Source organism: Triturus cristatus, chromosome 5_1 (genome assembly GCF_964204655.1).
Source record: "Triturus cristatus chromosome 5_1, aTriCri1.1, whole genome shotgun sequence".
Classification (NCBI taxonomy): Eukaryota; Metazoa; Chordata; class Amphibia; order Caudata; family Salamandridae; genus Triturus; species Triturus cristatus.
This window is the reverse complement of record NC_140587.1, coordinates 953,319,763-953,332,665: the sequence shown is the minus strand read 5'-3', so window position 1 is coordinate 953,332,665 and position 12,903 is coordinate 953,319,763. Positions and strand designations below refer to the sequence as shown.

Below are 12,903 nucleotides of genomic sequence, written 5' to 3'. Positions count from 1 at the left end.
GCATGCATAAAAATTTAAACGAAATGAATAACTGAAAAAACCCTGATCGTTTAAGGAAGGAGAGCACGATTTTGTTAGGACCACCAGAGTCAGGAGAAAAGTAAATAAAAAAATCCACCCAGGTAGGGATCTGCCTGGAATCAATAGATTTAGAACCAGAAACAGGTGTAAAGATCAGATGTACAAACATTAGTTATACCGATTTCTTAATTGCAATTATCACGGAATCACAATTAGGAAATCGATATTCGTAATGTATTAAGTACTTTTATTCCCAAATAGCGATTCCTAATAGGTTGCAAATCGACCTACCTCATAAATATTAATGAGGTAGGTTGCAATTCGCAACCCATTAGGAATCACAGCCATCACAGAGATGGTGGCCTGCTGGGGTCAGTAGACCACGATGTCTGTAATTACTTTTTTTATAAAGCAATCTATTTATTTTTTAGTATTAAATGCAGCCCATATTTCTCAAAAGAAAACCGGATGCGTTTAAATAGAAAAGAATAAACTTTGAAGTTTTATTTTTAACTGTAGGCAGCCCTTTTCCCTTTGCAAATGGGTTACTACAATTTTTAAACTGGTCGTAAAGTATTACTGTTTTGTGACTGGGATTCAGTGGCAAAACAGTAATACATACAATACCGATTCAGTATTTGAAAGGGATGCCCAAATCCCACCCCTTCCAAATACTGAATCGCAAATGCCAATTTGGATTTGATAACAAGTTACCAGATCACATTTTGCATATTTGAAAAAGCATTTTTGCTGTAGCGAATGAACCGAATCTGCGAATCAGGCCCTTCTGCGACTGCAAAAATGTTTTGTACTTCTGGCCCTAAATATCTTCTGAAGAAAAAGTAGCTTGCATAAGAATTTGTCACCGTGTCTTTAATGACACAGACCATCCGCACAGGAGCAAACTGTGATTTTATTTTTTGTATTCAATAACTTGCTCAAAGAATATACCACAGCCCAGGCGGACTGCAAATCCTTGCAGTATCGCTCCTCAGAGATTTCGTAACCTGTCATACAAACATGGAATTGATTGTATTTTGAGTCGATTGTTCACATCACTGTGATGACTACCAAATGAGCACAAATAAAAGTGCATTTTACTTACTTTGATAGCTACAGAGATATTTTATCACCAAACCAAATCAGTCACCTGGAAAGTCTGAACAGTTTGAGTTTAAATACCTCTTGCATGCAAAGTCTTTTAGAAAATCTAAAATCCAAATGATCCTCAGTAGTCCATTTGCTGCTGTGATTAGAACAGATTAGGAATATAATTGAGTCCCCTCATTAAAGGCAGAAATTAAGAATAGTCCGTGTAAAGGTCTCTAGCAACAGGGGAGCAGAGAAACTGATGCAGGAGATAAAACCTTAATGGAACAGTAGTCATATTAAACCTCAAAGCAAAATCAACATCTAATAAAGAAATATTCTGCAATGCTTATTTTTGTGATTAGTTGTGATTACTTTACTAAACTGGTTTGTCTTACTTTCCTTCAATGGCATACACACAAGCCAGCATTTTCCTATCAGCAGATTCTATTTTATTGTAGTGTATGTTCAATACTCACAACTCCCTTGGTAAGATAATTGTTGACAAAGTCTTTCCAAGTGATCTCTCTTGATGAGTTCCTGAAGAACACATAGTAGGTTACACCGGCCCAGAAAAGGGCACTAGCCATGAAGTAGAACCGAAACTCTTTATCATCCCAAGGAATGTCGCCCTAAGATGAAAGATGGGGAAAAAAGATTGTCAACCAATTATATACTAAAATGAGACATTGCGCTAAATCGCAAAGGAGATTCAACAGCTGACAACAATTACAAATAAATAATTTTAAGTACCTTTATGAACCTATTAGTCGCTTTGTATATGAAAAACATATTATGTTTAACCTCAGGAACATTAAAAAATATAATCCAATTACAATGGTAAACAGAAAGGTGCTCTGGCTCTTATCAATGGCAGACACCTAAAGAATTTCTGTATATTTTGGAACCAAACACATAACCAATGGCAATGGCCAGTGTTGTCAATGAGTCAATGTAAATCCAGTGCCCCAATGAGAAACTGCTCTTTATTTCATGTAGAACCTTGCTTTCCACATAGATCACTCTTTTTTTTATTTCTTTTGTTACTGTTTGTTTAAAATGCTGTGTTGTGTTGTTTTACAATATTTTTGGAATTATGTCAATATGAAATAGAATATATTTCCATACTGTCATTGTGAAGTTTTGAAAAAACAAAATAGCATGATGGCTCTTTGCACCACTCTGGCTACTGAGAAGATCATAAAGTTATAACAAGGGCTCTTGTATTTGAGAAGTTTCAAGATAGCTAAATAGCTGAAAATTCTTTAAAGTACATGACGAGCACAGTTCTCGCTACAATATTTTAGCTGTTTATCGCTTCTGGTGCTGAAGAGACTGAATGTTCCAGATGGATCACATTTCCAAAGGTCTACGTAAGTGTTTTTTAGCAGTGTTACAGTACGCACAATTACACTAACTGATTGGTACTTTCAGCAATCCTTATTAGTGCACTCAAATAATATTCTTCCTATTGACTACCACTGCTTGCTTATTGGCAAGGTTTGCCTTAAAAAAAGAACAATTTTAAATTTGAACAATGCTACTATTTTCAGACTAAGGGTACTGCTATGGGTTGTCCCTTTGCGCCGGAACTGGCAGTTCTGTTTATAGCACAATACGAAGAACAGTTTATTTACAACAACAACCCCTTTTGGAGTCAGATATCGACATATGTTGGGTATATAGATGATATCTTCCTAATTTGGAATGGCAATTTTTCAGACCTTGTGGAATTTCATAACTGGTGAAACCAAAGGACACCAGATATCCAATTCAGTTTGAAATCTAGTTCAAATACGATAACTTTTTTGGATGTAGAAGTATATAGCTCCCATGGCAACCTGTTGACTTCATTACACACTAAACAGACGGACAAAAACAAAGCCATTTTATACACAAGTCACCATCAGCGTAGTTTGCGTGACAGCCTGCCAGTAGGCCAATTTCTTCGAGTAAAACGCAATTGTTCAACCAGAGATGAATATATGTTTCGTGCAAACAACTTGCTCAAAAACTTTAAATCGCGAGGCTATCCTAAAAAACTCTTAAAACAAGCACTCAAACGAGCTTGGTGGACACCGAGAGAAGCGCTGTTGCAGAAAAAAGACAAAACACCTTCAGATCGGATGGTCTGTGTAACCACGTTTTGTTCACGTACAAACTTTCTTAAAAGTGTGATCAATCAAAATTGGCATCTGGGGGGAAAGAATCAGGACTGGGGGGCTACTACCGACTCAGAGTTTGATTCAGAGGCCCCAGGGCAGATCGTTGTACGGAAAAAAAAAAATCAGGAAGTAGATGGCGGAATAAGAAAGCATCACAAAACAGACAAAAAAAGCATGGACTCTACGGAACAAGGAAGCAGTGCTGAGCTTAGATGGGATTACTCTTCTTCTCAGTTTGCCACTCCCTCGGATTGTACCATTCGTTCGGGTGCTAACCTTTCGGCTATACCCGATCTGGGCAGTAAGAGTTCTGAAATCTTTAAAAATAAAGAAAAAGAGCCCACTTTGACGGAAGTCCTACAGTCAACAATCGTAAGAATCGACAATCGTAAGAATCGACAAGCTACACAGAAACTACAGGGAGCAATCAGGAAAATTGGTCGCACTTGTACCGAAATTGTTGACAGAATGTCGTCTGTTAAAGTGCGCACAGAGAATCTCGAGAAAGAAGTCTCTCTACTAAAAGTTCAAGGGGATGCACACGATTGTATAGTTAAGGACCTGATGACAAAGGTTGAGGAGCAGGAGAATAGATTGCGATGGAATAACCTCCGTATCCTTGGGGTCCCAGAAGGAGTGGAGGGTAGCGATCCTAGGGCCTATATAATTTCACTTTTCAAAGGTGCATTTCCCGAGTTGCAGTCTTGGGACTGGGACAAGGAAATCCAAAGGGCCCATCGCTTCCCGTTACACTTCCTAAAAGATCTCCATCTCCACAGCAATATCCTCGTGCATTCTTAGTATACTTTGGAAATTTTCTTTTACGCCAAGCACTTTTTGACTTAGCCAGACCTACAAGCAAGAGGGGTTTTAATGGTGTCACCTTATTAAGTAGACCCGACTTTGCCCATACCACAGTCGAGCGCCGCTGGAGGCTGAGACAGTTATTTGCTCCATTCCAGCAAATAGGAGCAACGGTTTATTTGCAGAATCCAGCGCGCTTAAAAATTATTCTTAACGGAGTTACACGTAGCTTTAATTCTGAAGTGCAAGCCCAAGCTTATTTGAAAGAGGTCGTAGAAACACGAAGAGACATACCCAAGGTTTAAAGAACTTTGAGATGCTTATGGACACCTTTGGGCATTAATGGTCAGAAAGATTATTTTTTTTTCATTAATGAACATTGCTTAAAATGGAATATTATAATTAACATTCACGCTGTATGGATAGCTTATTTGGGGAAGGGACTGGACCGGGGAGCGGCATGAGGTTCTGTTGCTCAAATGTCCACACCCTGGCTCTTAAGGAACCAGGTTGCCTGTATGGGTGGTGGTGGGTGGGGGGAGGGATTCCTCTGTGTTAGGGTAGGGTGGGGGAAGGGGTTGGTAAGGAAAGAGTTGATACATGCTTTTCTTTTAAAAATATATATTTTTTTCTTTTCTTTTAGCATAGGAGTTTTGTTTATCTTTAATGAGTAATTTTCGTATAGCAACAATTAATGTTTGTGGACTTAATGACCCCAAGAAACGACGGAACACTGCTGTAGCCCTTCAGCTACTTAAAGCCGATATTTTATGTATACAAGAAACCCATATACAAGGGTCGCAGATCAACCTTCTAAATTCCCTTGGTTATATAGTAGTAGGGGCCACAACACAGGGGGCTAGGGTTCGGGAGGTGGCAATATTATCTGCAAACCGCTCAATCCAGTTTAAACGGACATTAGCTGATCAACATGGGAGGTGGGTCATTGTTGAATGCCAGAGGGAAAATGGAGATTTATTTACTATTTGTTCTTTATACGGAAGCACTGCTGATGACCCAGCAATCTTAGATTTTATGAACAACGAGTTGGCTAATTGGCCACTCCCACTAATTCTCTGCGGCGACCTCAATATAAACTTACCTGCCAATAAGAACATAGTATTAAATAAAGATTGGACATATTCTGGGCGAAAAAAGAAGGTCTTTAAAGATCTAAAGACATTATGTTATGAACAGGCATTAACTGATATCTGGCATGCACAATACCCTACCGACCCCGGCCATACATTTTATTCTTTTCCACACAATAGGTTGGTAAGATTAGATTTTGTCTTTGCATCTCATTCACTTCTTAGATTATGCTCAATTGAAAAGACCCCACGTATCATTTCTGATCATAATCCATTAGTGGTAGAAATAAAGGGGGTCATAGGTGGTACTAGAAAATTGTCTAATTGGACTTTTGAACGATCCCTTCTTTTAAATGATAATTATTGCAAACATATGAAGTATTGGATCCCACAATTCATCAAGGATAACTTAGGTAGTACCGGGATCGAGGTCGTATGGGATGCATTAAAAGCTGCAATCAGGGGAGAAACACTGAGTTTCTCTTTATCCCTAAACAAGGATAAGCAACAGCTTGTGAACAATTTGCAAGCCCAACTGGCAGCCGCAGAGGAGAATTGAATTACTGCCATCATAAATGGTATTGAGCCTGCAGAAGCACTCGCCAAAATAATGTCGGTAAAATCACTCCTGCTAGAGCAAATCGCTAAAAAAGCTGCGGATAGATTATCAACTTGGGGGGGTGGAAGCATATGTATGCAGCGAACAAGTTGGGCACCATCTGGCGGTTAGAGCAAGACAAAAGTCTACCAGGAATATTATTACAGAAATTAAAGACAATACTCATAAAATAATTACAGATTCCGAGGGAATTCGAAATGTATTTTTTTCCTATTATCAAAATTTATATAGCGAAACTAACACAGCATCGCTTCAAGATATTAATGTATATCTTAAACAAATTTCAGCGTTACAGTTAGCCCAGGAGGATCAGGAGCTACTTGAGGAACCTCCCCAATGGATAGATATTTTATTATGTATTAATAGTCTTCCCAATGGAAAAGCTACGGGCCTGGATAATATTCCTCTGGAATTCTATAAAAAATTCTCTACTGAATTAAAAAAGGTTATGCTGTTATTATTTAATCATGTATTTGTGGGGGGGAAGCCATCAGAATCATGGTCACAAGCAAAAATTATTATCATCCTGAAAAAGCATAAATCTCCTTTAGAACCAGCCTCCCATCGTCCTATCACACTAATCAATGTAGACAGTAAAATGTATTCTAAAATTTTGGCAGGTCGACTAGCCGCATAAAATAATATCACCATGGCAACATGGTTTTATTCCAGGCCGCGGTACTATAGACCATATTCGGAGAGTTATAGCATTGTTTGATGCTGCTCACATATCCAAATACCCAATATCACTTATTCTACTGGACGCAGAAAAGGCCTTTGACAGGGTTTCCTGGTCCTTTTTGTGGGAGACCCTGCCAAGAGTTGGGATTGGCCAGGGATTTATACAGGCTTTTAAAATGTTGTATGTTGAGCCTACTGCTAAACTACTTATAAATGGCATATTAACAGATACATTTAAAATCACTAGAGGTACCAGACAGGGATGCCCGAGCTCGCCACTTTTGTTTGCTTTATATATAGATCCCTTTTTACGTTTACTGGAAAGTAATGATAAGATCAGCCTCATTATCAGTCATGATTGGGTATCTAAAGTCTTGGCCTACGCTGACGATATAGTTCTAGTGACAACGAATCTCAGAACATCGATGAATGAGTTAGAAAAAGAAGCGGAAAGATTTGGAGTTTTATCGGGATATTCTCTCAACAGGTCAAAAACTCAGATTATCTGCAAGAATGTCAGCATGGGCATCGATATACGCCAGGTAGAAAAGGCTACCTATCTCGGTGTTGATATTCTGCCCAATGTGGAACGCATAGTTGAATGCAATAGAGACCCCCTGATTAAAAAAATTTAACCGGAATTAACCCGTCTACATAATTTACATCTCTCAATAATAGGCCGATGTAACTTAATTAAGATGCTTTTCTTTCCTAAATTTCTGTACTTCATAAGAGCTATTCCGTTAGAATTTACCATCCCTTGTTTGAAAAGGATTGAGGATTTATTTTCTCGATTTATATGGGCATACGAAAAGCCTCGGAGAGCTTATAAGTTTCTCTCCCTACCAAGGGAAAGAGGCGGGTTGGCACTCCCAAAAATAAAACTTTATTATTGGGCAACAACTATTCTTTATAATTTAACCCTTTTTAGCAACAAGTCTGCAGGTAGCTCCCTGGGAGACATACCCACCCCAATAGAACTTATAATGGGCAGGGACGCATGGGGATGGATTTGGAGATTTCACATTACAAGAAAGTTCGTTTTAAAACGCTCATTCCCGGATTTAAAATCATGAAATCAATTCGTAAAATGGTAGGACCGGGTCGTTTAAACTATTATACTCCAATCTATAATAACCCCAATTTACCAGAAATTTTTAATGATTTAATAATTAAAAAATGGCAAGATAAAGGTTTATTGAAACTGGGCGACTTTTACTCCCTATCCGAGATAATCTCATTCTCAAACCTTAAACAAAGATACGAACTGGACTGGAGAGATTTCTATAGATATTTACAGGTACGTGACTTTTTGAGGAAAAAAGGCGGTGGTCCAGCAGGATTTATAAGTAGTACTCTAAAAGATAATTTCGGGGGGGGGGGGGGGGGGGGGGGGGGGAAATATTTAACCATTGGATTTTTATATAGCTCTCCTAATTCATTAATGTCGGACGATTTGATATTGCGTGCTAGGAAATGGGAAGAGGAAATTGACATTTCGGAAGATCTATTATTTTATTTAATCGAATTAGCACTGAGTTTGTTAATCCCGGCGCGACTACAAGCCCAGTATTATAAATCCTGCTTCGCATTATATTATACTCCAAAAAGAATTGCGAAATGGGGGACAGGGAAGGGGACTTTCTGCCCTAGATGTTCATTCTACCACAAGAGAAATGCTCGGAAGGGACTTTGATCTTTCACCTTCTCTAATGTGCCTTGGGGTGGATAAGGAGAGCCGAGGAAAACCGGGAGAACAACTGGTCTTCATTTGTATGGCAATATATCGGCTTTGTTTAGCATCAGCTTGGTTAGACACATCCCCACCAGGATTTCATCAATGGTTAATACGTTTAATATCTAATTATAGTTTTGAAAAAGCTATTTATCAGAATAGAGGGGTTCATGCTCGAAGGAAAGGTTTAAGAATATGGGAACCACTGGCTATATGGCTCAAGAGGTAAATAAATTTAATTTAACTTGAGTTCAGTTTTGTTAGTATTATGTATACGATTCCTCTGTCCAACCCCGGGGATGGGAGGGTAGGGAAGGGGATGAAAAGTTTATTAAAAATAATGTGCATATTGTATAGCGTGAGATTTAATCTTATATTCACTGCATTAATATATGTCTTAATGTATATATGTCTGTATGTATGTAATACAGTATTCTAATAGTAATCATGCACAAAAAAAAAAAAAATTGGCATCTGGTACAAAAAGTACATACCACATGGAAAAAACCTTTATTTGCGCTAAAAAAAAAGATCAAAGTGTTGGGAGTTCAATTATCCGTGAGGCTGCACAAGAACCTGTACAAAAAAACACCTTGAGGTCATTACTGAGTCTACCGCCAATTACTGGGCATCATAAGTGCGGGACATGCATATACCGTCCACAAACAATTGAAGGACCCCTTTTCACTTTTAAGAACATCAATTGGAAACATGAGCTCTTCACCAATTGTAAAAGTAAAAATGTAGTGTACGCCATCTTATGCCCATGCCCTAAATTATACATTGGCAAAAACAACCAGGAAATTCGCCAACGTATAACTCAACATATGTCCAGGATACGAAAAAAGGTGGCTAATGACCCATTGGTAAACCACTGGATATCTAAGAATCATGATGTAAACGATTTAAAATGGACTGTTCTATCCAAAATTGAGAAAAATTCTCGAGAATACTATTACAGAGAGAAGCAATGCTCATCGTTAAATATAACACTGCAGTTGATGGACTTAATGAGCTTTCGGAAATTTATAATTTATAACCAGGACCTGGGTGGTCCATAGACAGAGTCTGCCTTTGGAATAGGTTAACTTATAGATTTCCTGGTAAAAAAAAATCTCTCTTTCACTGAAGTTTTTTTTTTGGCACAGCGCCATGCATACAACACCAATAATGCAACACAGGTGCAAGCTGCACCAATGTTTAAAATGTGGTCTTTTTGGAACAATCTGCCCACCAAAAGGAAAGCGCATGGTTATATGATGTCCCCGAGATTCTTTCCTTTTCAATTTGCTTCTTTGAATTTGCCGTTTGCCAAAAACGGCATATCAATAAAGCTATGTAAAAGTGTAAAACACGTGACAGCTATTAATGATGACGACTCTCATATGCGCCGGCCTCGAGAAACACAAGCGGAGCCTTGACTAACAGACGGACGACCGGACGCTGAGTTCATAGATCAAGTGCAAGGTAAATGGATTCTGCTAAATAAACAGACAGGAGCGCTGATAAGTATTCGAGCAGAATGCTCTACTAACATCGCGCATTGCAGTGTTCGATAGACTCTTGTAATGGACATTCCTTCCTCTCGGGGCTTGCGCTCTGACACTCGCGTTATGTATTATTTCTTTCAGATAAAGCATTAAAACAAAAAGTGGAGTCCGGACACTGTGTGCCCCTATGGCACAACTATGAGGTATGTCACTTTTGACTTACAACACACAAATACGTATTAAACAAACTAAACGCAGAGACGTTTCAGGCCATCGCTTCATTTATTGTTTCTACCTGAGATTGTCTACAGTTCGAGCCATTCCCGTCGTGAGGTTGAAGACGTTGATTTATGCCCATAAACATCTACTTTAAGGTATAACCACCATAGACCTTGGTTGCAAATGCAGTGCCAAGCTAAAGGCATAGAATTATAAGCTCGTTTTTTTATTCCGTCTTTCGCATTTATTTTTGTCTTCTCGTTGTAAAAGTTTCTCCAGACAAAATAGAAACATCCGGCTTGAAACGCGATATGGCGAATGCGCAAAGAGTTATATTGGTCACCTAAAGAAAGAGCTTAAGGTACTTTGGCAGTTGTTGGAAATATGAAGCAAATGGGAATGGTTGTAGAGTGATTCGGTAATGATAACACAAGCACTTTTTTATTTTCTTTTATTTGTAGCTCAATCTCCAGGTTCTGAGGATAAACCCAAAGTATCAGTGGGTTTGAAACGCGTAGACCGTTTATTCCGTCCAAACAAGTATTTTGTAAAATTGAGAGTATCAGGTCTAGACAACAGTGTGATAACTATGAATTTAAGTTTCATATGACCTGAATACACAACTGTTTGGTCTAATCCCTTCTTGGGTCTGTGTCGCTTTAATTTATGATTTTTCTTATTTTCTGACCTTTCCGTTGGGTTTCTGTACTATTTCTTAATTTCTTTTTCTCTAATGTTTCATGGATTTTGAGCGTGCCCATATAGTGTAAATATTTTTGAGTATGAGATGTGGTGTAAAGGATGACTTGGCATAGCCATACTTGAGGTTATATGTGTGTAATGTTATTGTGGTCAAAAAAAGTTCTGTGATGTTCATATAAATAATAACATGAATAATTTGTTGTCTTTTAAAAAAAAATATTGAAAAAGCTATACAAGAAAACAAGAATTAAATAAATATATTTTTTACAATCACTATGAGTGACACGTGTGATTGGTAGGAGTGAAGTGAAGACTCAGTGTCAGTATTGGCAGTTTTTGGCGTTTTGCTTATTCTGGTAGCATTCCACATTTGAACTCCTACACCCCACCCATATCATTATGAGAGCCATTCCATACATGAATAGGGGATCTTGCCCTTGCCTATCCAGTGTCTTTCTTGGCAAATGCTCCATCCAACACAATCTATTCTTGTTGTAAGGATAGCATGACAAGCTATCCTGCAATCTTACTTTGTACTTCCATCCAGTTTCTCAACAGTATAACCCTGGAATTCTCTAAAGTGTTTCATTGTCACCCAAAGTCTAGAGGGAATATGACTCTCAGATTTTCTTGGCCAAACATTTCATTTAGTAAAATAAACAAACAAAAAAAACCTTTACTCGTAAAGTCATGAGATAACCCTTTTAAACACGTTCAACGACAGGCAAGTGCGTTGACTACTAAGGTGCCAACCTATGATTTAGATTGTTTTTTTGTGGCCCCCATGTCCTTAAAAAGTAGAGAGCCTAATTAAGAAATCGGCGGACGGGTTACTTACTTTGTCACAAATGTGATGGATATCGTGTCTGCCGAATTACAAGTGAATTATATCTGATGGCACTTGGAATACGGAGAATGGGAAAAAACGTCACCTGAGTGACGTAGTAACCTGTCCGCCAAACTCTAAATCAGACCCAGACTCAACAATCGGCATATGAACTTCACAATCATTTTTTATACTCATGACAAAAGCTTTTCAGCTCCACAAATTATGAAATCCCTTCATTTTAGGGTAGGAGACAAAGCAACTATGATATAACTAAGCGGTCAGTTGAAAGGTTGGCTGCATGAAAAACGTGCTCAGAGGCATAAGAAAGCGCTGTATACACAGGCTTAGATACACAAGGCCAGTATGCTGCTCTTCTTTGTAGGTAGGACTGGAATCTAGAACCTCAAATTGCATATATGGTTTTAGTAAAAAAACACCACGCCCTACAAAATACGTGAAACAGTCTTAACTAGGGAAGCTACTTCTGCCGGATATCAAATCTGATAATTTCAAATTTTCTGCATGCTTAACAGAAAGTCAAAAAACGATCATTTAAAAAGCTTCAAAGGAGGCACAGTCTATAAAAACAGAGGTTTAGAAAGGAAGGATAGTGCTGCAAAAATTCTCCAAATGCATTATTATGAATCAATCAAGACCTTCTGTACTCTCGACCACCAGCCAGAGGAGTCTTCTTTCTTGCCGCCCTTTTTTCCGCCGCCGCCGCCTCCACCAGCACCATCATTCCCACCTGGAGGCCGCTGCTCATTATTCTGCTTAGATTCTAAAACAAGCAATGGACTTAATTAACAATCTACATCAGATCCATTAATTTACAATTAACATCAAGCAATAAATACATGCTGCATACTACATTTTTTTCATTTTTAACATATTATTGATTTTTAACAACTGTCATTTACTGTATGCAAGTAATACTGAGAGGTATAATACATGCACTCCCCATTACGCCCAAAATCTATTCCCCAACAGAGTACTCCAAGAGCCCTTTCTATCCACACATACAAGTCAAAAGTTATTGGAAGTGCTTTAGTTCAGGTGCAATATATTTCCAGGTATACAACTCTGGTTGTTATCTCCCACTCTCAGGCTCTTTCAGCGTTGTGTTAGAAGAACAGGTTTAAATGTTCGTATTTTACAGAGTAATGAAATGGCAGCACCCCCTTTTAATAATCACCCCAGGACTGGTTGACATAAGGAAACAAATGACTCTTGGGTACAATCAGAATCTGCATTAGGCTACAGTTCAGATTATTTACCTTGAAATCATTCTGTTTGAAGAAACAATTTTACATTTGAACTTTGTCCATTAAAACTACCTGGTCACAGTGCACAAAGTGGCTCGAACTGAGTTAGAATAATTTATTTTCTGACTTAAGATGTGACTTAAGATGTGGCCAAATTATATTTGTTCTAGCTAGTTCTAGGCTGTAGAAAAGG

The 12,903-nt window shown here is 38.3% G+C and overlaps 1 protein-coding gene across 1 annotated transcript in view; it reads right to left on the bottom strand.

Moving 5' to 3' along the window:
- Positions 1–12,903, bottom strand: part of AFG3L2 (AFG3 like matrix AAA peptidase subunit 2) — a 233,440-nt gene that overhangs the window by 176,377 nt on the left and 44,160 nt on the right. The window contains exons 4-5 of the mRNA XM_085606063.1: positions 12,102–12,226; positions 1,590–1,742 (exon numbers count right to left, since the gene is read on the bottom strand). Of these exons, the coding sequence (XP_085462189.1) occupies positions 1,590–1,742; positions 12,102–12,226 (278 nt within the window). The remainder of the gene's footprint in view (positions 1–1,589; positions 1,743–12,101; positions 12,227–12,903) is intronic.